At 43.5% G+C, this 26662-nt stretch overlaps 1 protein-coding gene across 3 annotated transcripts in view; it reads right to left on the minus strand.

The window, feature by feature from the left end:
- The window catches only part of IGSF11 (immunoglobulin superfamily member 11), a 137983-nt gene that overhangs the window by 82440 nt on the left and 28881 nt on the right, over positions 1 to 26662 (minus strand). The window contains exon 1 of one of the 3 annotated variants that reach the window (XM_079305702.1): positions 19086 to 19274. The exons of 1 other annotated variant lie outside the window; for it this stretch is intronic. In XM_079305702.1, coding sequence (XP_079161828.1) covers positions 19086 to 19158 — 73 coding nt within the window. In that variant the 5' untranslated portion in view covers positions 19159 to 19274. Of the gene's footprint in view, positions 1 to 9569; positions 9630 to 19085; positions 19275 to 26662 lie in introns of those variants that run through there. One more of the 3 variants, XM_079305703.1, reaches the window with a different exon arrangement.

Genomic DNA, 26662 nt, shown 5'->3' on the forward strand with positions numbered 1-26662 from the left:
AGATCCCTCTCATTTTGAACATGAGGAAGGTGGCTTTCTTCTCCACTACCTCCAAGTATGACAAAGGAAGTTTCCCAGGCAGGTAAGGACACATGGACCCATTACCTGCTCCTACTGACAGCATATGGCATCTGCAGGGGTGCTCTGAGTTTGTCCCTGTCACACAAAGAAACTGCAAGGGGTGAAAACTCTGAGGTTTTTTTCTCAATGAATTCTGTGTTGTCTCTGCAGAGCACAGGGACAATCACATTTGATTTTTCAAAGGCTCTTTTTCTAGCCTGATTCATGTAGATTGTCTCAAAGGTGACAAAAAGCACACAGATCACCCTTCTGCTGCATTTCAAGGCATGGCTGCACAACATGGTGGAAAGGCAGCATTCAAAAGAATACATTTAATATATGCAGGAACCCATTCTCCCCCCCCTAACTTTTTCTCAAAAATAGGAGAAAGGAGGGGAAAATTTTCCATTCAAAGTCAGTCTGAGCTAGAATCCAGGGATAAGGAAGTTCCAGGTAATCTCTTTCCATCTTGGTGAGATAGTAAAGTGACTCAAAGTAAAGACAGGATAACAATCATGAAAATCACAAATACTTGGGGGCAACAGCTGTACCCAGGGGGACTTTTAACAACATTTATCAAGAGTGAAACTGAGTCAAGAAAAGGTGAAAAACATAACTAAAGATAACCAAACATCCTTAAACACAAGCAACACAACAAGCCACTGATCGCAGTACCATTATTTTTTTAAATCCTAAAAAAGCTGTTTGCATCTCCTAGAGAAAATCCAAGCTGTCTGTGGATTAGCCATGCCCTGGGTGCAGAAATACAGTGGTGGCTCTGTCAGGGTTAGCACAGCCCAAAGAGCCCTGGCTCCAGCAGCATGAATGGGGCACTGCCACTGCGAGGGACAGACCCAGCATGCAGTGGCTGGAAGCCCAAGTGAGACAGCTCTGCCAAGCAGGCAGTGTGCAGAGCCAGTACAGGTGTGCCTGCATCCCTGAGCTGCTGCTGGTCAGGAGTACTCAAGTGCACAGCACCGAGATGCTCAAGTGACCCTGTGCTGTGCCAGCCAGGTTTGATACAGCCACTCATGAATCAGAGTAAAGAAACCGTGCCAAAGTTCCTCTCCTGCAAAGCCAATTAGGTGCCTCTCACTGTGATCCCTTATGCAGTATCTGTGAGAGCTTACCCTGAGTCCTAAGCTAATGGGTGGCAGATAGCACAGGTCTGCCACTGCATCCAGGCTGCAAAGCCCTTTTCTGACCCAGGGTCTAGGGGACACAGTGCAAATATTGACCACAGCCTCAGCTGGGCTTATTATCAGTGGAATGGCCCCCACTATGTTAAAAACAAACTCTTTCCAGGGGAAGCTTCCAGGTATATTTATTTGCTTTCATCTCACTACCCAGTATCTACAGCATCTGTATGCTCGGAGTCCAGACAAGCCACTCTGCAAGACCTCAGTGTAACAAGAGAAGAACTCTACTCTGAAAAGACACGGGGTAACAACTCCCTGCGTTGCAGCCTCAGGAAATCACCAGCTTCATCCTTCTGCCCCAAGCCAGGATCCCCTACAGTTATTTCACCCTGCCAGCTGCTGGATGAACTTATTCCTAGAGGCCTTCTTCAACTGTGCAAATTCTGTGACTTCCTCAGCCAGCCTCCTTCAAAAGCTGTTGACCTCTCCTGCATGTGGGAGACCTCCAAGGAAGATGTAGATCCTACAGTACCCAATGGTACATATGGCACTCTGGTACCTGGGGTTCAGGTTGCAATTATTTGAGTTTCTGCAGGAGAGCATGAGCACATAAGCAAAATGAGCCCTGGGAGCTTTAATAAAGAAGGTGCTAGTCTTACATGGAGAGTAGCCCATAAGATAAAGAACCTTGTCACAGAGTATCTGAAGTCTTAGAAATAGTCTATTTGTATATCTGCACTGATGGTAGCACAGATACATCCACAGAGCACAACATACACTTTTACATAATAACAGTGGAAAACATTGCAGTTCTGTTTGGCTGGGCCCCAAGTCAGGGCAGTTCAGCTCCTAACCTTTATCCTCATTATATATCTTGGTTCATGGTTACAGTGTAATAGTAATGCAGCACCAACACAATGCTTTCCCCTGACAGCATCCTGAAACACCCAGAAACAAGCCCTTGTCATTCATTCCCCACTCAGAGGTGGGGAAAGCAAGATCCAGGTGTGTGCACTCCCCACCGTGCAAGTGTAGAACAGGGCAGGGATCAGACACAGCCTTCCACTCCTCTGCTATGTTGTGCAGGCGGCACTTCCTCCTGCCACCTGCTCTCCAAAACTGGTCAGGGAACTGATAACAGGTACAAAATGCAGACCCTGGGACAAGAAAGAGAGAAGTAACCTGAAAGATGAATGGAGAACACAGCATTGGTGAGGTGTGAGTGAGAAAAAAAAAAAAAAAAAATCAGAATTTTCCTATCCAAGTCCTCAGTACAGCAAGGGAAGTCCAAAAATTACATAAAGCACTGCCCTGCTGCTCCTTTGCTGATGTCAGCTACTGCAGAACAAAAAGGATGAGGTTTTTCAAGCACAACCAGTCCACTGCCAGAAGACATCTCTCCAATCTCTCTGTATGCTGCAAAAAACCACAAGTTGCAGAACCTGTGCCTTTCTAGCCCGTATCTATCAGTATGCTTGTTCAATGATAACCAAAATAGCTGTGAACTCCTCCAGTGACTCGAATTAAGGCTAGCCCATCTACTCAGCAAACCATCTGCAGGAGGTGGCAAGGATGTATAGTTCTTATCCATATTCTTTGGTGCTCACTTACTCTGTGTATTTGCATAAATACTGACAGAATTTGAAATAAAAGCCTTTTCAAGCACACATTTCTATTTCTCCACCCCACAGAGAGGACAGCTTCAGCCCCATCATTCCCTACACTTCCAATGGAAAAAATGTGTGTGGGCAGTGTGTGTGTGGGGGGGGGATAGTCATGAGCAGAAGCCATGATCAGACTCTGTCAGCAGACGACTTCTATTTGCACTCGTTAGCACTGCCCTAGCGTGAGCTAACACCACCCCCTCGGGTAATTTAAATTTATAAAAAAATAGAAAAGTAGGGGGGGAAAAAAGCCTGTATTTCTATATTTAGGAGGTTAGGATAATCAGGGTGGAAGAGCCCATCTGTTTGGCGTTCACTCCAGCTGCTATGGATGCAGAAATTTGTCTGTTTTCTTTTCTTTTGCCTGTTTCAACTAGTCCTGGCTAACTGTGAGAGAGACAGAGAGAGTGTGATGTATGGTCACAGCCATTTAGGTCTGCAACTGTACACCATCCCATTGGAGTCACAGCAGAACCACTAGCCATAACCAGGACCTTTTTCCACAGGAGTGTAAAATAGTAAATAATAATGTTAATTATTGTTATTGTTGTCATTGTTATTGCATTACAATTTTATTGATACTATTAGTAAGTCTGTGTTTGTAAGACTGAAGACAGAACAAAACAGAAATGCACAAGACAAGACACAGCTTAAACCTCTATAAAAGTCAGCTTTAAGAAGGCAGCCTTCCATCTGCAATATCTTTCTTTTGGGAGATTGTCCCAAATAAAACTGAATTTCTGTGAGGTGCCACTTTGTCATCATTTGCACTAGCCACTGGATGGAGACACAGCTGCACTTCTCAAACCAACCTCTTCTGCCATTTTTTGCCCCAAGGCAAAAGTGAGCTAAATTCAGAAGTGGCTTTTGATCTCCCACCTTCCTGAGCTAACCAGCCTCTGGTCCTAAAATAATAAGGATGCAATTACTTCAAGAAGTCTCTTGATGCCATTCCTGTCACAGACATGAGTGCCATAGCCCTTGTAAACCTAATGCAGTGCTACTTCTTTTGCTGCTAAAGGCATCCCTACAGTGTGTTAGGACACATGCTGGGACCATTTGCTGTTTACCTTGTTTGGTACACGGGATTGCTTTTTAATTTCAGTGTTCATCACTGAGGTCACAAAAGGCGCTAGGGATGAGCAATGAGCCTGGATGTATTTCATGCAATTAGTGCTCTGAAAGTTGTAGAAAGAGGAGAGAATTCCTCTGCCAGCTTTTTCTATAGGATCCACTTCAGCCCTGGGCCTGGAATCACAGTACAGTACATGGAGGAAGACGGGTGGGTGGGTGAGGAGCATGGATCAATAAATAGAAATATAGATCAGGGAATGCACAGTCCAGGCACTCCCCAGTCCTCTCTGCAGTACACACTCCTAGTCCAGACCCAGGCCTCCTTTCTCCCGCCTGACAAACATTTCCTTATCTTCCCAACCACATGAAGCTGAAACTCTCCCACTGATTTCCATGTATACAAGACTGGGATCTAGACCCTCACCTAAAGGGCAATATATGTGTACAGCAGTCCAGAAACCTTCTCTTTGGAAGTAGCCATCCTCTCATGGGTGCAAGTTTCTCGCATACGAGCACCAATGGACATTGATGACCACATTTGGCAGGCTTGTCTTTGTGATATGTCTGATCTGGGGCTTTGATGCACAGCATGCCTTGGGTGCACTTCTAATCACTGGCATGAGGATTCTGTCTGCTCCAAGAAGGTCATTGTAGCTCTCTCAAGTCAGCAGGGACAGTTGCTCTTCCTCACCCAAAACTGACTGCCTGTTTCTGCAGTTGCATCCCACACATCATCCATCACCCAGAGATGGCTCTTTCTCTTCCCAGCTTTCCAGATTGCCCTCTCCTCAACTGCCTGTGGTCTTTTGTTAGCTACTTCAACTCAGTAAGTCTATGGGTCCTGTGGCCCAGAAGCATTTGTTTCCTTGGGACACAAGGACCCTGCAGCCACCTCTCCAGAAGAGCAAAGGCCTTAAACATGTTGGTTTTATTTCCATAAGGTTCATGACAATAGATGGACAGGTAAGGTACTCACTGCCATGCTCTACCTTCTACTACGCAGAAGAGACCCCACACAGGTCAGCCAGAAGGCACGAATGGGAAGAATATGAGGTCTCACTTGTTCACAGACCTAAAAAAACAACTATTTAACTGTTCCTTCAGGTTGGCCAACAAAGCATCACCTGTGTTACAGAGATGAAGGGTGCCTCATGCAGCTTCAGAACCTGCTTTCCACAATGTGCACAAAAGTTGCACACAAAAATGTAGACTTTCAGCAGCTGATATTTTTGCAAATGTTCTTTAAGATGCTAAAGTAAATAATACCTACTCCTTGCAGACACAGAGAAAGTTCTACTTTCTGTGATGCATTATTAGCATTTCTTTTGTCAAGTCTTATTTAATATTTCCAAATTAACTTTTTTTTAAGAGGGATCATAATAAAAGTACATGGGAAATATTCTGGAAACTGAGAAATCTCAAAATAAGAAGATATAAACAAAAACGTGAAATTAATGGCTGAGGTTTTGGTTGTTTGCTTATCTGTTTTTCAATTCTTCATGCTATTTCCTCTAATATTTAAGAGGGGGGAAAGCAGAGTGACATGTATAAGAAACTTCAGATAAACTGCCTTGTACTTGATGAAATCAGAAATACTGCAACTTAATTCAACATTTACATCATCACTCCCCCACACTCCCCATCTGAAAGATGCAGTGCCCTGTAATTGCAGATGAGGAAACAAAATTCTCTTGTATGTTCACTTTCATGAAAGATAAATTTGCTTTGTACTCTATTTTGGTCCCTATTTCAGAAAACCGCTTAAACATATGCTGAAGTTCATAATTTGCCACTATACAATTTATGCATCTACTGAGGAATATGCCTGAAGTCAGGCATATGCACAGCACACTGCTGACTGTGGACCTTAGAGCATTCTGTTCACTTCTGCAGCTATTCTAATTTAGTGACGTAAATGTACAAGGAAGTAACACATTTTGAGCAATTTTAGCACTCACTGCCAGAAGTGAGTTTGAGCTTGCCTATCCACACAAACAGTCTGAAAAATTATTAAAATTTAGTAGCTAATTCTTGATATCTTTCAGAAACTGCTTAATTCTAGCAATTACTTTGAGCTGTCAGGATAGTGAAATACTATGGCGTGAACTTTCCCCTTGTATCATCGCTGAGCAACTAAACCTGGAGCTGATGCTGCTCCCCTTCTCAGGAAACAGTTAAAAAAAAAAACAACAAACCTTCTTATGAGCATGTGGCATGTCAAATATTATTTGTAGAAGCTATTCAGTAAGTAATTTCAAATAAGTAAAATGCAAAGAAATCACAGGATGTTCACAAACAATTTTCAAATAGAGATGGAAGAGGAATTCATTAAATAAATTATTTGCCATAAATTATGCACCTACCTCTAATCTTACTACCACTTAGGCTATAAAATTCATGCCATAAAAGATACAGGATTCATGCCATAAATGATAGAGGATACAAAACAAGGCATCATTAACTTATGCAGTTCCCAGTGCTGCTTTATTTTGACTGCACAGTTATATGTGTATTATTATATTATATATATATATACACATGCATTAAGACAGTCTTTGGCTTTAATGGACTTTGAGTGTAATATGTTTCTGTTTTTAAAGAGACCTAGTCTGACTTTAGTCTGTAAGTTGCAAGTGCTCCAATGATGAATAACTCTTCAAATCTGAGGGAATAATCCAAGCTGCACTCTGAGCAAAGCCAAAAGAAATAGAAGACTTACACAGTTTATTAATTCAATAAGATTTCCACAACTTGGGCCCTTTTCACATTCACAATGAGAGACAGACATTCCTTTGCGTCCATCAAGCCACACACTGAACATTTGCATAAAGGTGAAAGGAGTGAGGAGAATCTGGAAGCAGATCACTGGCAGGAGACAACAGTGGCCTTCTGGGACCCACTGGCTCTGTACTCCATCACAGTGTCAACAGCAATCCCACCTGAATCCTGCAGCTGCAAGAGAAACAGCCAGCTGTGCCCTAGCTATATGGTCAAAAGAACAAATTCCAAAAAGAAATCTAAAATACACTAAGAAATTAAATGTAACCTTGAAAGCAAAATCCCAGAAAGGCTTCTCACTCATAACCAAGGAGGAAGACAGCTTTTTCTTCTTGTTTGTATCCTGATTTGTTCTAAATGACAGCTATATTCCACTACTTGTTTGGTCTTCAGCAGTTGTTTTATTATTTTATATCATAACTGTTTATTTTTTATGAAAATACAATGATTGCCACTGAATTTCTCCATTTGTGGAAAACTGATACAAGTTGTGATTCTTTGATTATGGAGGAAAATTTAAAAAAAGGATTCTTGCAGTTGTCAGAATAGTCTCTCAATTATTTCCAAAGCAAATTCTATTGCAGCGAGTGCAATTAAATGCTACTCTTCACCATCCATGCACATTTTTACCCCTTGGAAAGGAATTGAGAGTTGGTTTGGCAGAGTTTCATCACCCTGAACTGACTCACAGCAGGCTCAGTCCTTGGCTCAGTGGATGTCAGGTGCATTTGTCCAGCCTAGGACAGCACAGAGGCCCTACACACAGCATTACTGCACACCAGTATTTACAGAACTTCTGAGTGCTTGAAGACACCCCCAGAGGAGGCAAGAGCATAGGGTCCACTCACATCAGAGACCTCTTGAAGGCTCTGGTCCCAGGTCCCAACATACAGACCTCAAAGCTAAATAAGCTTTACCGCAGCAGTTTTTACCTCAAACACAGGGAGAATAGCTGTGGCTCTGCTGACAACTGCTTCTATTCCTGTTTACTGCCAACATAAATTCACACCAGCTAGGCTGTTTTAAAAGAACCTGAGGGAATTGTGTACATAATTCCCATAGGTATCTTATAAAATTCCAATTGCAACAGACAATGATCTATTTTTTTTTCTATTTTCAGGGTGAAACCATGCAATGTGTAGAGAGTGGATAAGGATGAAGGGCTGCATTAGACAGGTGGAGAACAAGGCTCCCTTAAGCAATGAAGAAAATATTTCACAATGCCCAAGGATCAGACTTGCTCTTCTCTACAGGAGCACCCTGGCTAGTACATCTCCACCATGCAACACAAAACACAGAAATACAACTTGAAGGCAGACCAGTCATGTAGCAGACCATCCTGGGCCTCCCAAACCAACCCTGATCTGATCCTGATCAGCCCTGGCTGATCTTGCAGCAGAACACGGTGGGAAAGATTTCGTCCAAAGCTTCTCAAGGCACAGATTGTTTAAGATTGCCACCAGTGTCACAGACTCCACTTAACATGTGAACAGGCAGCAAACTGGAGGTGAAGAGGATGGATACCTTGCACATACAGTCCCCTCACCAGTGATCCCAGGGCCACCCCTCTGGGGCTCCCATGCACAATATTCATCATGAAGGTGGTCAAGACAAGTATGAGGGAAGAACCACATTTTATTTAATCACTGCAGATTTTCTCTAATGACTCAGAATCTATAACCACCCATGAGCCACTGCCACAAAAACTTGGGATGAAAAGTATTCAGAAGGCCACTGATTAAATCAGGGGACAGGCAACATTATCCAGTGGAAGAGACATGAGCTGGCAATCAGGATATACAGGTCCAACCCCAGGTTGGCCATGGGAATCCTGCATGATCATGGCAAAGACATTTCCCATCTCTGGGCCTAAGTCTTCCCAATCAGCTGCATGGTGATCATGGCTGTTGCCATGTGAAGAGAAAGTGAAGAGTCAGTGAAGAGAGTCAGTGGAGAGAAAGATTATGCAAGGATTGGCATTAAAAAAGTGAGTGTGCAGAGCACAGCATAGATATGAAGGGTTCTGAAAAATACATGGGCCTCTGTCTTCATGCTCCTCATCTCTTTCCATAAAGTGGTTACTAAAAGCAAAAATAGAAGACTCTCCCTACAAAGGCAGCACACAGCAGACACATATTTTTAGAACATTGTGAAACAAACACCGAACTTTTGTCCAAGGTAGGAAAAAGGTATCCTGCACTACAGAGAGGGGGAAAGACAAAGACAACCGAAGTCACCCTGAAGCAAGGAAAAGGAAAGAATGCAGACCTCTGGGACAAATTCAGCTGTGGTATAAACACTGATGTTAGCCATATTCAAGAAGGTCAGGAATAAATGACAAAGCCTAACCTCGAGGTCCATCAGGTGCTAGATGTATACAGGACAAGCACTCATCTTTCTGCATGTCAAACAAGTAATTTCAAACCCTTTAATAAATGGTAGGACACTGCAGCAGAAACAACCCTCAGGAAGGACAGGACAGAATACCTTTTCAGTCATTTTATTTTGCAACCTTTTCAGCTTGCATAGCTATCCCCCTTGCCCAGCTGAGGATGTCACATGCTGCTTTTCCTCTCCCAGGAGACATCGATTTGTTACTAGGGCCATTTTCTCAACACTATCCCCCAAAATGTGTTTTCTGCTTGCTCAGAGCACAGAAATGACAGTACAGAAACCAGTGGCAGCAAGTGGGAATGGAGCCCACATCCCCTAATGCCAGTGCTCACAGGGAAAAAAGAAAAAAAAAAGCTCCCCCGATCCCCTGTTTTTTCCCTTACATGCATCGCTGCTGCTGCTGAATTGCAGCTTCAGAGAAAGGAAAGAAAGAGGCTCAAAAGGCAGCTAGGAAACCCACCGTCCATTGGCTTCCTTCCACACGAGGCGATCGGACTCCTGCTGCAGTGACTTGGCAAGCACACCTCGCTCTGACTCAGCACCTCGCCGGCACCTCCTGTCAATTATTCCCCCAAAGTGCTGACGCCGGAAGGGCTATTTGCAATTAGCATGCAACACAAGCCGATGGCGGTAGGATGCCTCAGCTCCCCCCTTTCACCTGCAGCGGTCCCCTCGCCGTGAGCCCTCTGGCTCAGCGCTGGAGCTCCCAGCGAGGGTAAAGCTGTGGGGGACAGGACACGTAATGCAGGAGGGCTAGAGGATAGAGACCAAGAGGATGGGAAAAGCCTGCCTGTGCTGTACCTATTTGGTGCATAAACAGACAACTGCTGGCAATGTGGCAGCTGAAATGCAGTCTTGCAAAAGGAAAAAAAAAAAAAAAAAAAAAAAAAAAAAAAAAAAAAAAAAAAAAAAAAGAAGAAGAAAAAAAAAAGTCGAAACAGCCACTGGGAATAAGGGCAAGAACAGCACGAATAGATGAAATTATGCAAAAAAGCTACTGTAGAGCTAGCACAGAGCACTCCCCAAAGAACAAGCCAAGTGCAGCCTTGCTACAACTCCATACAGCTGGGAAACACAAGCCTGCTCTCCGTGTCTGCGGCATTTCCAGCACAGGAGAGGGAGGCGCTGATTGTGGATGAGTCCCATAATAAGGGCCCAGGGCACACCAGCTGTTTCAGGGGCAAAAGGAAGGGCTGTCCTTGACAAGCCAAGGACATGACGATTCTACAGACAGACTGAGGCCATTCTGTCCCTCTGCCAGTAGCCAAGGTCCTCCCAACCTCTCCAAGTCACTAGCTCACACAACCAGAAAGCCAAGGAGGTCTGTGCATGAGCAGGTCCACAGCCAACGGAGATGTTCAGACAACAAACCCCATCAAACAGTGAAGATCAACCACACAGCTAGTTATGGAAGCAGCCCAGAAATCACACAAGCTCAGCAGTGCCCTACAGAAGCCCTTCATAATCTTCTGCTTCACTAAAGCAACCCATCTTCCACCCATCCCTGTCTCCTTGCCAAAGGGTCATGGGGAGCTCCAGGCCCCTTTCACTGATACAGGCAGGGAGCAGCAGCAGAGTGAGTGATGCACCCCTTGCAGGAGCTCCCAGGGACCATTTAACCAAGAAGCATGGCTGCATTTGCTGAGACATCTAAACCAAACATTTCAGAGTGCTGCTAATGCTGGTAGACCACATGGGAGACCAGGTCAGAGCAGATGGGGTAGAGCTGGAGCAAAAAACTCCAAGAAGCACTTCAGGTTTGATGCAGTGAACCAGCCCCCACAACATGATGCAACAATCTCTTTTTACAGCCATACCAACCAACAGAATGTCCAACACGCCTTGCAGTCTGTGTGCTCACAGCGACAGAATTCATCACAGACTCATGCCCCGTCTGGAAATCCAGTGCAGGTAAAGAGGCAGAGACATCAAACTGCCAGATGGGTGATACATAAATCTCATCTAAATAGGCTGAAGAGGGAGAAAAGTTAATTAAAAAAACAAATCTCACTAAAGCAATCTGTATTTTCCAATAGCCTCCTGATCAGGTAAGGAATATCTACTACATCGTGTGGAGTGCAAGCAAAAGAACAAACTCAAAGAAAACAGGAGAAAATAGTGACTTCTGCAACATTGCAGGAATTAGCTAAGAGTCACAGCAGGTTACAATTCTGCAGCATCTAAGAGAGTGTAGCTAGGGCTTGGAACAACCTGTCCCAGTACAATCGGAAAAGAAAACCCTACAATTGATACAAAGATACAAAGTAGCAGTGACTGCTACAAAGCAAATTTAACATCCTGTGAGAAAAACAGTAGCAGAACTTTGCAATTTGCCCCTTAAATGTTACAAAAAACAAACAAACAAACAAAACAACAAAAAATAAAGGCAAAAACAGTCAAAACAGGCTAAATCCAAAAGCAGAACTAAAGCTGTTACACTGTATGATGGTGTGTTGCAGCAGTCTCAGCACCATCACTGAAAAGGTACTTGGTGCCCTAAACAAAAAAATCTGCTGAGAAGCAAGAGAGCACATTGTATGGCCAAACAAAAAGAACAAGAAGTGATTCAGTCTAAACAGTTGCTTCATGAAATGGTAGCTAGGAATGAGAGCAAAATTGAAGGCCAACTGCAAAAAACAAAACCCAAACATTTCAGTACATTTAAGGGACAAGTCCAGAAGTGCAGAACAGTTGAAGAAAGAAATATCTGAAGTGGCTATAACTAGAAAAGACAAGCAAACTCTTGCTAGTCAATTAGTTCTTGAAGATAGCATGCTCTTCATAAGAGAGGCTACAGGCTAACCTGGAAGCAACAGAACAGCTTGGTTAAACCAGTCCAGTACCCTAAACCCATAGAAGTATACAATAGGAGACAAACCAGTTTGATCTCTGCTCAGGGGAACTTGTGGCCCTGTAATTCACTCTAATTTTGGAAGAAAAAGGACACGACTAAGTAATTAATTTTCTGTCACTTCAAAGTCCACCTGCTAAACTGTTCTGGGCAGGATGCCAGTTCAGTGCTGGACCTGTCCCCTGCTTGCCTGGGATGGGAACTGCCCCCTTTGCCTTGACCCAGTGGGATACAGGCCAGCTGAGGTCAGGCTGAGTCCAGAGCTGCTGCCCCACTCTTCAATGCCCAGGCTCAGAAGCATGGGAGCCGCTCTCCACCATTCTCACTCTGGCCCTGATTACAAGGGATTACCACCAGGTTTCTAACCAATTCTGGAGTGGTTTAATCTATTCCTTAATATCTGGATGAGAGACAGGAAGCTGGCAAAGTGATTTGGGCTGGCTGAGACAAAAGAAGATTGAAAGAGACTTCCAAGGGATCTGACAAAGCTCAGCAAGTGGGCAGCATAATGCAGGATGAAATTCAACATTACCAAACGGACAGTAATAAGAACTTGAGAGAATAATCTGAACTACTCATATACCATGGAGCTTTAATTCAAATGTAATCGCTTGAGAAAAATATCTTGGTATCACTGTGAACGGCTCAATGAAAACATCTGTTCAGCATACAATGGTGGTCAAAGAAGCAAGCAAGCTGTCTAAAGGCAGAGACTGATAAAAAGGATGTTGGAAGTACTCTAAGGCCACCATGAACACTGAAAGTGCATCCTGAGCTGGAATTACTCTAGTTACTTCTGCATAGCACATTCAAAAATGCAGAAGGCAGAGAAAGGCTTCATCATTCTCCAGTCAAAGACACTGGTCAAGCACTGTTGAAATTGGGACAACTTAACTTGGAAATGAGTTAAATAGAAAGAAATTATCAAATGGGAATGAAGAAGTGAAACAGGTACTTCTCTGTGGGTTTTGTTTCTTTGTGGGCTTTTTGTGTTTGTTCATTTTTTTCAAGAGAAAATAAGAAAGGTTGTTCAGCATAACTGAAGAGCAGGAAACATGACCAGACATTCCTTTTCTGTTTTTACTTTTTCTGCTTCTTCTAAACACAGCCAATATATGACTACCAGGAATTATTAGACCATGTTATAGTTAAGTCAAGAGCTCAACAGAAATCACAGAGGCCCATGAATTTATAAGGATACTTGGAACTTCCATAGACATGTCAGGTAGAACAAAAAAAAAGAAAAAGAAAAAAAAAGCATAACATCACTATACCCTCATGCTTCCAGGCATTAGCCAACTTCTAATTAGTGGGGATTAAGAAGTAATCCCCTCAGTGGGCCTGCAGAGAGGGTGTGCCAACCCACTTGGCTTCTTAGAGAGGCTGTTAATGCCAAGCAGAGGGAGAGCTGAACCTATGGCCCACCCACAGTCCCTCCGCTTGGGAGGCCAAGGGGTTGGTGTCCAGCACCATTGCACACCTGCTGAGGACACTGTACCAGGGGGCTGGGTTAGCCCAGCTCAACCTGGACCCTGGGAAGGGGAAATTCTCCATCTGCTGCTTTGCAAGTGAGGGGGCTTGCCTGAGGAAGGGGAAGAGATGGATACTTTATTCGGTCTGCACTGGTAGAAGGAATACATATGACTTAATTCATTTTATGGCAGGGAAGTGGAGTGTGGACATACCCTAAAATTAGGAGAAAATTGGATTGTGAAGGTATTGAAGTCCATAGCAACACATACACCAGACTACTCCTAGGGCAACCTGTAGCACAGACATAACACCAGACTCCTCTTTGCTAAATGCTTGGCACCGATTTCTCACTGAGGAAGTTTTGGCACCTCCCATTGGAGCATCCAGATTTGGCTATGGCAGAAGAGACCAGTGGGCTGACCTGGCCTGGGACTGCTTAGACAGGCTGCTGCAGAAATGTACCACAGAATGTAAACAGGGTATCATTGCCTCCCCACAACAACACTCCTGGCTTCAGCATTCCTGGTAAAATCAAAGCCCAGAGGCAGCTAATAAGTGGAGTTCAGAACTGGCTTTCTCCTGCTGATGCTTGTGAAGCAGAAGATCATGTTCTCATAGCTAGGTTGGCTCATGATAGTATGAGAAAATAAATGCACAAGTTTCTGTCCCTAAGTAAGCAATCTGATCAGCCTAATACCAAAATTACACTTGAAATTATCTTATCCAGAGATGCAAAAGTACAAGTATTGCTATGTTGCCAGGAGGAGAGCTGGGCTCTGCACATGCACAAATAATAAGGGACTGAGCTCAATCTGCTCAGGTTCTGATTTATCCAGTGTCTGCTCCAGAAGAGGAAACAAATATTAACAAATATTTGCTGCATTTCTTAAATAGAAAGTTGACTCTTTCAGTACAATGCTCTACAGGACAATAAATAAGGAAAGGAAAAGAGCAGTGACACATACGTATGTATATGGTGTTTGCATACATGTGACAAGATGGCAAAAACAATTAGCAGAGACTACGCACAGGTACCACCAATTGCTGCAAGTTGTTTTTTGTCACTGTTCTTTTTAAATGCCCTGTAAAAATAAAAAGCAGCAAGTAACTGAAGTTACTTCCACTAAACCAAAATTTATCAAATATGGGATGTTTTGTAAAATCATATCTGTGTTTCAAAAGAAAAATAGGGAGGAAAAAAGTAAAAAGTACAGAAACATCCAACTTAAACAATTTAAGCATTTTTCTTGACCAAAGAAAAATTTTGACTTTCCACATCACAATATTTTTTGCATAGGGTACTTCCTTGTATTATAACAATACAACTCCACAAAGAGACAAAATATCAGTGTCCTAAGATGGAATTTCTCTCAAAAATTTCCTTACAAAACCATCAAAGCATTTGACTTCTACTTCCATTTAGAATGAAGCCAAATTCCTCAATCTGGATGAAATAGAGCAGCCCAGTCCAAGCAGTGAAAAAAAAAGGCAGAAGCCAGGACACAAGTGACCTCCAAAACCAAAGAGATGAAAACTTATGTGAACAAAAACAAAAAAAAACTTTAAAGTTCACTATGCACAGTTAAAAATGTTGCACTTTCTCCCTGGTGCACAAGACATTAAAGAATGTTGCAATAATAAAATAGGGAGGCATATGACCAGAAGCCTGTAGTTCTGACTTCTCCAAAGGAGAGGCTGGGCAAATTCCCTTCTTGACAGCATGAAAATCATTGCATCTCTGCACACATCAGTTTTCCATGCTATAAATCAAACTGACTGCCCTCACAAAGTAAGTTCGAAGACTCTCAATTAGGTAATATTCATAAATAACTGTGCAAACACAAGGTAGTAATAACCAGAGAACTGTCTTTGTTATACTGCTGTCTGTTAAACAACCAGGAGCTAAATTTTTCTCTGAACACTTACAAAAGGCAAGGCAGCATTAATGCTCCACAAGGAAGAAACTACAAAGAACAGATTTTCAGTGCATGCACTTCTCCTTGAAATAAACTGTGTTAAAAGCACTTTACTTAAAAAGCATGATGGTAGTAGCATCCTGCTAAATATAGATGGCTCACCACAATTTAGTAGTGAACATCCCTAAAGAGGACTATTACATTATTGCTTAACCTGCTGCATAAATTTAAGCATTCTCCTGTGGTTACAGTTTGCTTCAAGACACTCAAGATTACTACCAGCATCCACTGACCTTCAGTGGGTCACAAGGTCTCTCCGAGTCTTGCTTTCTCCATCTGTACTATTGGTACAAGAATAAAAACACTACTCCTGCATGAAGGCAAGAAAAATAATTCCTAAGTTTCCTAAGTTAAAGAGATGTTTATACATACTCTGTATATCCATATTACTACCAAGCACCTAAATATAGCTGTTCCTGAGGCACTCTGAGATCCCTTGAGAATGGACTCTTATAAAAAGAAAATTCCAGTTTAGGCAATACTGAAGAAACAGACAGAAAAATCAGTTTCCTAAAAAATAGGAATGATGCCCACTTCAGAAAGAAGTGGTTAATGCATCTGTGCCTACCACTGGGGACCAAGGTCAGGTCACGAGCAAAATGATTTATCCACATGTCACAAAACCACACAGCTTGACACAAATGGCAATCTGTTTCAAAAAAACCTGCAAAAGCATAGAAGGGCAAGGGACTGACACAGTACTCCCTTTTTAGGACTGAGGACCTGGAGCAGGGCTGGGAAGCACAGGTAGGTAGGACAAGGTTGCCACAAGGCCAAAAAAGTTTCAGTTGTTACAACCTCAGACTGACAAAAGAGCAACTCCAAAAAGTCATGTGAGGAGCTATAGACCTGCTGTTGCATTAATCCACCACAGCCAGGCACCCACACCTCCTGGTCTTTCAAGATCCATCTGCAGTGGACTGTAACACATTGAAATCTCACCTGTTGAAATTCTGTGTCATCGAATCCAAACACCATGCAGTTAAAAAACACGTCAGTTCTGCACTCTGACTGTAACCAATGTGTGATTTCTACCACATTTGACAATTTGCAGGATGCTATTTCTAGAAACATAGGAGGATTGATTAGCAATCCCAGGCTTGGTTTCAAAGCTCTAAAGATAATTCTCTCCTATCTTTCCCGAAATTTCTCCTGGGAAAATATTATTTCCACAAAAAAACTATCTAAGTTTTTAAGGTTTTAGAGGGAAAACATAGATGTTGCTCTTTGCCCAATCCATTAAACATTGATATAATAGACCCAGAAAATGGGCAACAAGCACCAGTAATAAAGAATCATTGTTACTCTTCAAATTGCAAAGCAACATAAGAAAATGGCACTCTAATAATTGACTTAAATATCACTATGAAATATCTAATTTATTTTATTGTAGGTATAAAGTGTGAGAATGATGAAATTACCTCCAAGGTACTTTTTCCCCCAAAAACTTTCATTTTTTTGGCATTAAGTATTTTGCCTGATTATGCACTCTTACAGTTTCAGATCCTTTTACTTTTAAATCTTACTTTTAATTTAGGTATCACTTTGCATTTGACCTCTTGTTTTTCTTCTATCTTCCAAACTAGTCTAAAATCTCAAAAAGGGGGGAAAAATTTAAACATCACTCTTCCTAACCCTACCTGGCATCCCAAAGCAGAAACACACTCACTATTCTTCTGCAAATGTTTAGAAAAAAAATCTCCCAATTTAATTTCAGCTTTCCTGGGTGTATGTCTGTTCCTTATCCCTTACAGTGTTTTCTTTTCAAACTCAAGAACCACTGAAAATATGGCCATGCTGCATACACAGAAATTACTGTGTACCATAGATATTTTAATCTACCACCACCTTCTAAAGACTATTCCTAAGACTAAATGAAAAAAACCAAGCTTGAGACACAGGTGTTTCATGGAGGTAATCATCAAGTCTTAAAGGAAAATGCAAGAAAAAACATGACACTATTGCAGATAAATATTTCATGGAAAAGTGTGCTTCCGTACTTAGTTGTCTCCAATGTCATTGTCCCCACATGCCCTCAACCAAAAAAAGAAAAGTAAATATTGAGTCAATCTTTCTGCTTAAAAGGATAATTAAATACTCTTTTAATTTTAACCTTATATCTGATTATAATTGCATGTTTTTGCAGAAGCACTTTACCACTTAAGTGCCTCTAACTGGAGCAAGCCCAGCAACTCTATAGATATTTACACCTTTGCAATGTCTGCAGACAAAAAAGCCTCTAGCATTGAGAACCTGAAAATAATTGAACTTGTTTTCCGAATTGGGAAAGTGAAAAAAAAAACAAATCAATGGTGTGAAGTATGAAAGCTGAGACTATTTCTTTCAATTTAATGCTAGTAAACTTTTTTTTTTTTTCCATAATTCATCTCTTTGAAGGTGCAATTTCCAGTTAATGTATGAGACTCAGACTCACAAATATTTTCTGAGGACAGGAATGAAGGGTGCATTTGAGGCTGAGGGATTTGTGAAAAGCTCATTTATCCACCACAAGACTTGTTTCTAAACAGGTCCTAGGTAGACGGGAAAGACTGCTGTGCCTTGCAGGACAGTGACAGCTAGGCACACCTACCCAAGCAGCAGACCACCCAGACCCCGACTGTGAGGAGGTTTCATCTAGACCTTGCTGAGACATCTCTGGTCTTCTCATGGGAGATACTGTCATTTCTTACTGCCCTCTCACTGTCTCAGGAACCTCTTGCAGCATGTTTCCCAGTTTCCCAGCAGTGAAGGTGGCCCGGCTGTCCCAAAGCTGTGGGCTGCTCACTGCTGAGCAGAGCTCTGCAAAAGTGCTTAGCAAGGGTCTTCATTAAAGGGCAGACCTTAAGAAAATTGCCAGGTGGACCTCTGTAAATCATAACCGAGCTGGCTGCTCTAAAGTTTAGCATTATTTGAAAGAAGGCATTGCCACCTGATCAACAGATGAGTCTGAACATCTTGCAATTGGTAGTTTCTTTTGCTGTCCTTAATGCAGCACCTCCTGATGCTCCCCGGCAATGCACTAAATGATGTGAGTAGCATCTGTCATATACAATTTGTTTCCTCTCCGCACAGAGACCAGGGAACACACATTATTTCGGAAGGGCTATAGGGGGCGGGAGGTGGTGGAGTCTCTACGTCCCCGGGGGCCGGCACGTATCCTAGAGCTGCAGCGGTGTGCTGTGTGCCTGGAAGGAGGAGGCAGAGGAGAGGATGGGGGGCGGGCGGGAGACACAGGGGTCTCCGAGCAGCCTGTTACCATCTCTGCGGAAAGTTCCCTTATGCCTCAGGGCCTGAGGGATAGACCGGAGTTATCCACAAAGGTGAGCTTATCAAGGGGCTAGGCCCAGACAATTGAGCCTTACGTGAAGCCCAGCCTAAAAGCAAGTTTTACAGCACCGTAAAATAAATAAATAAAACACGTATATATAAGAATAGTAGGAAGAATGGTGCGGCGGAGGCAGCAGAAGGAGCCAAGCAGAGCAGCGCTCCTTCCCCACGCCTGCCTGCAAAAGCACTCTCTCCCGCCGCATTCCCGAGCATCACCGGCGGGACCGCAATCAAAACTTCCCCACGCGCGGGGCACCGCCGCAGCACCGGCGGTGGCGACCTCGCGGTGCCAGGGCTATGTCCCGTGTGCGGGTGTCGCGTCCCGCTCCGCCCGTGCAGCAGCACTCACCTCTCAGGGCCAGGAGCGCGGCCAGGGCTGCCGGCACCCACCTCCCACCGCCGCCGGGGCGCCGCCGCGTCATACCGGGCCGGGAGAGGGGAGCGGAGCGGGCCACCGAGCCCTGCCTTCCGCACCACCGCAGGTGCTGCCGCCGGTAGTGCCGCCGCCGTCCCGGGACCGCCCGCTCACGGCGAGGCTCCGCCGTGCCCCAAGCCCCGGTCGCCCGGGGAGGGCGGAAGGCGCGGTGGCCGGACCGAGAGCGCAGCCTGGCGGCCCGAGCCGCCCCCGCAACCCACCGGGCTGCGGCTGACACCCCCCGCGTGGCACCGTCCCGGCGCGCAGCGGCACGTCCCACCACCCTCCTCCTCTCTCCGCACGAACTGCGGGTTCCCCCTCCTCCCCTTCTCGGCCAACCCGGCTCCCTTGCATCCGTAGGGATGCTACACGGGCCAGGGTGAGGAGGTGCGGTCCAGCGTAGGGCTGGAGATTGAACACCCACCGCTCCTCCGGATCATCGCGGCAGCGCGGGGGCTTCTTCTTTCCAGAGCCTACCTACAGCTGCATTGAAGACGACAGGGGCAGCACACAGCAAAATATTTGGGATGGTTTGCATGGAACTGGTCACCGCTGCAGCACACAGTATAAACACCGCAAACGTATGAACCACGCTAACTCCGCCATTCAGGAGCTGGGAAACACGAGCATTCCATTCTCCTATAGAACCGACCAAGGTATCTCTCAAGGATGTGAGGCAGTTCTTGGAGCTGGGGAACTGCAACACTATGTAACACAGGAATCACCAACAAGTTGTGTCATAAGCTTAAGTCAGTGCACTTCTTAAGGCTGTACAGAAAAATTAATCAGTTGAAAATCAGCACACATCAACTATGTATGCAGAAGGTAGAAAAGGAGGAAAGGAGCCCTTTATCAATTTAGGGTGATCATCTGAAGGAAGGATCAAAGCAGCAAAGCTTTGCACAGAGTGACTCTTCATGCACAGCCAGCTCCCTGTCCAAGTCCAATCACGGTAGTTTTGCTTTGTGAAAATAAGCAGTTTGACAAGGAAAACCGTCTAACGATTCTGTCAAATGTCCAATTGCTTCATTCCCCCACCTAAAGATTCCTCCACACCAACACACAGCTATGCAGCCTTTGCATCCTGCAGGCATCGAATCCACCTTGTCATATTTCTCCATGCCTCTTTTCCAGTCACTGTCCCTGGGAGCACCACCCTGCCCATACTACCCTGTTGCTCTGCACTGTTCAGGTTTCTGCCTCCTCAGTTGCCTTAAAAGCTGCTCTGACCCTTTATGTGGCTGCACTTCCCCAGTTAAGTGGGATAAGAGAGAGCTGCGCCCAAAGCGAAGATGGAAGGAAAAGTCTCTGGGGTAGAAAAACAGAAATTGCTTTAAGCACCATGAAAAAAAGCACGCTGGTGCCCATGATAACAGTATGTGGCATAAGCCTAGGTTAAGCTCTGCCTTGCCCAGCATCAAGTTTTGACAAACTTCTATCAGAAGACTAGGTAAAAATGCCTCCACAGTAGTCCAGGTTTACCAGTTATCTTGGTTCTGAAATAAAACTACTAACTCTGTTTACAAGGAGCAATGGTTGACCTACTCTTATCAGGCAACAAAATCACTGACTGCCACATGGGCTGGGATTTCATTCAGCAAATGGGGACTCAGAGAGGAAAGAAGGCATCACACGGTGACTCAGGGGATCTCCAGTCTCTTTCCAGGCTGGTCTGCTGCCTGCTGCATGTTCTCCAACATGAAACCTGATGTTACAGGTATTCTGACAATTTTAGCACTTTTGCAAAGCACCTTCCACTCCAGCCCTGCCATGGTTAGGCAGGTCAAAAGAGGGTTTTTCTCCATTACGGAGCCAGCTCTTGGCAAAGGCTCAAACAGCTGAAGCATAACACTTCAGAAAAGTATCGAAGGGAGAGTCATAGCTCAGCTGTTATCCAAATTCTGTGGCAATATGGGAACTGAAGTTTTCTCAGACTCTTTCAGACCCCTTCTCTTCCCTCCAGCTGACTTGCTGCATTTTTTATCAAGCAAAAGGACAAAGAAACATGATGATTTTATGATCAGAAGCACTTCCAGGAAACCCCCATCCTTGTACATACATACAGTGACCACCTGGAGGAATACAATGGGTAGGTCCACATTCACCTAAAATGAAGGCCCATGAATGTTTCTTGCCAAGCATAACCTCCTTCACCAAAGTCAAGGGCAGACAGTACGGAGCATGTTGGGTGCAGTGGCTTGCCACTGCCCTTACTCCTGCAGACCCTTCCAAGAAAGAAAAGATGCAAAGACAAACCAAGTAAAAACAAGAAAAATTGCATATTCTCCCTAGGACTGCCACACTTCCTGGTCTGCCAAGACTTGGAAGCTGTCTTGATCTAATGTAAATAAGTGTGGTTTTCAGTATAAGGACACACTGCATTTAGCAAATGCCATCCCAGCTCACTTTGGACTGTTCCTTGCATCCTGCTGTGCATCAGCTGGCAGGTAAACAGCAAAGATCAGATCATCCTGTACAGTAAATGAATTAATGTGCTTCCTAAAAAGTGGAGTGAGCCTAATGTGAATCAAGAGCCTGCTGGTCAGAGAAAGCTGCCCAAAATGGAACCAAATGATTCCCTCCTGATGCAAGCTGTTAGGAGCAGGGAGCATTTTAATCAGCTTTCAGATCTGGTCACCACCACCGATACTGTACCATACCTACAAACCACAGTGACACAGCAGGTGACTTTAGCTGCTTCTTGCAGCAACTGCAAGAACAATCTGTGGCCACACTCCAGAAGAATGGAACAGCCACAGGGAATAATAATCTTCAGATGCACCAGTCAGTCCTCTCACTCCAACTCCCTCTTCACCTTATCATCACTTCCAAAAATAGCTTGCAGATTGTACAGAAAGGATGTGGACGAGGAGATACTGTTCCTGGAGCTCTGAATTTCTACTTTAGCTGTCCTTGAGCCTTCCCCAAAATATTAGGCTTATGCCAACCATTTATCCAGTGAGTGCAGCACACTTCAGCCAGTTGGATATTAGAGCTATGAGCACAGATATTTGCTGCTCTAGCAGTCTATTTTCCCACCAGTAAGTGTCTATACCTTTTCCTTGGCATCGATGGCATAGCACATCATGGATAAAGGAGATATGCTTTGTCATATCCTAGGCATCAGATGCTGGCAGATAACTCCTGAAGGACTCAGTTGTGATGCATTGCTCAGAAGAACACACACAGGATCCTTAAACTGGAGGCCAAGATACTTCCAAGGTTGTGCATGCTAGGCTAGACAATGACAGAAAAAAAAAAAAAAAAAAAAAAAGAAAGAAAGAAAGAAAAAGGAAAAGAAAAAAGAAAAAGAAAAAGAAAAAGAAAAAGAAAAAGAAAAAGAAAAAGAAAAAGAAAAAGAAAAAGAAAAAGAAAAAGAAAAAGAAAAAGAAAAAGAAAAAGAAAAAGAAAAAGAAAAAGAAAAAGAAAAAGAAGAAAAAAACCACTCCTACCTTTTTCTTTTGAAAGAATTATGGCAAGTAATGTAATTCTCATGTCTCAATGAAAAATATTTTGTGAATCAAATTTGAAAAGGAAGCTTTGCTCCACGATGATGCTACTTCCCCCCACCCCTTTTTAGCTTAATATGAATCTAAAAATCCAGTGGGGATGCAGTTGGGTTCAAGGGCTGCAAGAGATGTCAGGTCTTACATCACCACTGCTGTCTCCTAGCTTGTTACTGGGTTATCTGTTATCAGATGGGAATTTATTGAAGGTGACATTGCTTACAAATTGATCAAAATCAGCTTCAGCGAGGTGTCCTTCCAAGATATAAAAAGATGGATAAAACTCACTCAGTGGATCATTATTAACTTCAGTCTGTGGAATTGGTTATCTCCCTTTGACAGATAAAATAGTTTGCAGATTGAACTGTTTTAATCCTATCTGAGAAGAAATATGACAGCCCCTCAAATATACACCAAATTAACTATGTCTATACCTTTTCAATAAAACTAATTCAAACAAAACCTTAGATTTATTTTGCTGAACACCTGTGTATATAAAACACAGGCCACTAAATAGAAGAAGAAACAGTGATAACCCTGTCAATTCATCTATCACAGATTTTTTTCTACTGGCTACAGGACTGGTTATGTGGGAATACTGTCCCAAGTGTAAAGGTTTGTGCTTTTGAAAGCCTGCATAGTGGAATAAGCAGGAGTATCAGCACTTAGAGAGGTGGGTATTTACTGGTTTACTCTCATGTGCCCTCGGTGTCCAGCATCAGGTGCATTCCAGTGCAGGTGCTTTGAACTCAATGCACGGCCAGCAAAGGCTTTTGGGTGAGCCCTGTCAATGTGTTGGTCAGGATAACCTGATCCCTGCAACAGCAATGGCCTATGCTTGCATGTCAGCCACATAGTGAGACCTCAGGAATATCTGAGTGAAACCAGCCCTGAAACAACAAGCAAATTTCCACACTCCTTCGATGCCAGATGGCAGGAGCAGATGTGTCCATGGAAACCCGGGTGGATTAGGCATACTTTCAAACTTCTCAGCACTGAAGTAGGCCACTGCATTATTTCTTTCTCCAAGGCCACTTTGACCCAAACATCAAGAGCCATCTTTCTCTGCTGTCCCCACTTCATGGGCAGGGAGCCATACAGCCAAACTGCAGGAGCTGGGCTGAGACACTGCTTCCCATAGACCTTTCTGCCCCCATGGGCACATTGGTCTGGTTTGTTTCTTCATCCCAGGCCTGTAGTACCTGTGACATGCTGATTTTGCTTAGTGCACTGCAAAGTACTCCTTTCCACAGCAGTATGGGGAATAAATAAATTTCTATGCACCCCTTGCATGCAATTTCTGATTATCCTGGAATATATCCCAATGAACTCTCAGATAAACCATAATCTAATCTGCATATTTTAACATATCCTGAGTTTTCCTTGGCTGCTCCCACAGTAAAAGCAAATCTCAGCTGCAAAACCCTCTTCTTTCCCCTCTTCTCCTGCCTAAAGTACCTCAGGGTTCTGGGGTCTACAAAACAAAGATTTTAATTCACCATTCTGAAATCCTTCACCTCTCACTCACTCCCCCAAATCCTGCCTATGTAGACATATTTGAAACAAATTGGTCTCCAAGGCTCTGACTAAATCTTTTATTTGGACATGCTGTTCTTGCTCTGGTTAACAAGTGTCCATTGTACCCTTACAGACACACACCGCCATCCTTCTCAGGAAACAGGGGATGCTGCATCCACATAAAAACATTTCATAATGCTGCCATTTACATAACAGCTTTCTAAATTGTACATTGACAGATTTCCCCAAATCGTTACAGTAGGTGAATTAAATCTTCCACTAAACACCAGCAAATGGTGGTAATGACAACTCTTCTAAGTAGCACACCCCATAAAGCCCAGAAAATGGAAATCAATCACTTCTCCTTTTTTTCTCCCCAGAACTGCTGAAAGAATTTATAACACACAGCTGTGACAGAAAATAAATAGATGACAAAATTGAGAAGAAATACACTAAAGTTAGGACTCATGTGGATGTATTTCTGCAGTTGTGATACAAAATGGGTATTTGAGAATCTTATTTAGTAGCAGTGTTGCTGTGGCTGTGATGGTCTAAAGATACGTAAGGTGCAATAACTTCTGCAGAGAAGCAATAACTTTTACTAGACCAGCTGATGTAGCTGAAAAAGCCAACACGCTTTTGGGCACATTGACCTGAAGGAGAGCTTCCATGCTTGAAAACAAATCTGTTTTTTTCCTTATTACATCTGCAGGTCTAATAAAAGATACTGCAGTTTTCTGCATTTCTTAACTCTTTGATGTTCATTGGCAACTAGGAACCACACATAAAGTTTTTTCAGCCACTTACTTGCTTTTCCAATGAGGACTGAAAATGGATAAAGAATCCAGGAAAGCAAGAGGCTCCAATCCTTGTGCAAGTGGACATATGGCCACTTCTCTTAATTTTGATATCACTAATGGTGCCTGTATCAATGAATTGCAAAAATAACTTTTAACCCAGTAAGTTATCTACAAAGGCCAGAGATATCCCATGTAATGGTGAAAACCCTGGGGTTATACCCTGGGGACAGTCTGGAGAGAACAGGACAGGAAGATCCACATGCAGCAAACACCAGCTTTTGAAGCTCATAGAGCAATGTAGGCATCTCTCTAACACCTTCATGGCTGCTTCCAGTTCCAAATGGTTGCTATGCTTGAGGACCTCAGTAGTGTCTATGTTACTCTACAGCTGAGCAAAGCATCTCTGTCAGACTGATGAGGAGAGAGTTCAGATCTTTGATATTCACAGTGCAATGTACCCATGGATAAGACAGGTGACCTATGCAATGATGAGAGAGATACATGTTACTGGCCTAAAGGTCAGTTTGGGTGGGGTTTCACCCCTATAAAGCATAATGGTACTTACTACCACCGCGCTGAAGTAGCTGTTAAGTACACCTCAACCCCCCTCTCAGTGTTTTCACGGGACAAATGTTCAGCATCTTCTGAGTCTGACTTAATCTTTCAACACAGGGAGCCAATGGCATCCCAAGGGTGACTTCTACGAAATCTTGGCACCCATGTGGCAGCAAATGTAATCTTCTGTTTAGAAGCAACTTAAAAAAGAAGTAATATCAGAACAAAACTAAACTTGCACTTTGACATTACCTGCTGGCTAGCATTTCTAATTTCCCATGCTCCAGACTCAAACCTCTCTTTGTTGTAGCATTTGCTAGGCTGCTGGGAAGCTGCCCAGAGCTCATGCCAGTTGATCTTCCTTTCATCTGTCCTGCAAGAAGTCTAAACCATTCTCTAAATCACTGCTGACAGGAATGCAAGTTCCCAAGCTATTATTGACAGCATATCTTGCTGTTGCCTAGTGCAAGCCATGGGCCAAAAAGTATTTATGAGAGTAGAGGACACCTGAAGAGTTAATAATGTTCTGGATATGCACAAACTTAGCTCTGCTGAACATCCTGCACTGGCACAATATGACATGGATGCCTATGCAAAGCAAGGTGTACATAATTCACATTTTCCTGGACCTGGAAAAGGATTTGTTTCACAGCAAATAGAGAGCAGAACTGTCTTCTACCGTGCTCTCTGCATAATGAAACAGTCATCAGGTGAGTCCATCAGAGCCAGGATTTAAGCCAGAGGAAGAAGTCATCAGAGCTGACTTAAGGACAGCAGGAAGAATTAAACTCTGCCCTCACCAGACTAGAGAGCCAGGATGTCCAATGGCCTAAATCAACAGCTACTGTTGGAGAGTTGAAAAATAGTTCCATGTATAACATAAGGCAGATCTGCACCTCCCATCACTGTTAGACGATGACAAAAGGGGAATTTTCAGGTTCACTAATGCTCTTTCTAATGCTCATTTAGGGATTTTAACTGCACAGTCAACACCAATTAACTAACATGGGCAGACTAAAGAGTCTCTTTCCATTTTGCACTAGTTTTTAAATAAGTTGGCAAGTAGGACTCTTAAGCACCTTTTGGATGCTCACATAAGCAACCCAGACACTGTGGTCATAAGTAAACACAA

This window comes from Erithacus rubecula, assembly GCF_903797595.1.
Source record: "Erithacus rubecula genome assembly, chromosome: 1".
Lineage (NCBI taxonomy): Eukaryota > Metazoa > Chordata > Aves > Passeriformes > Muscicapidae > Erithacus > Erithacus rubecula.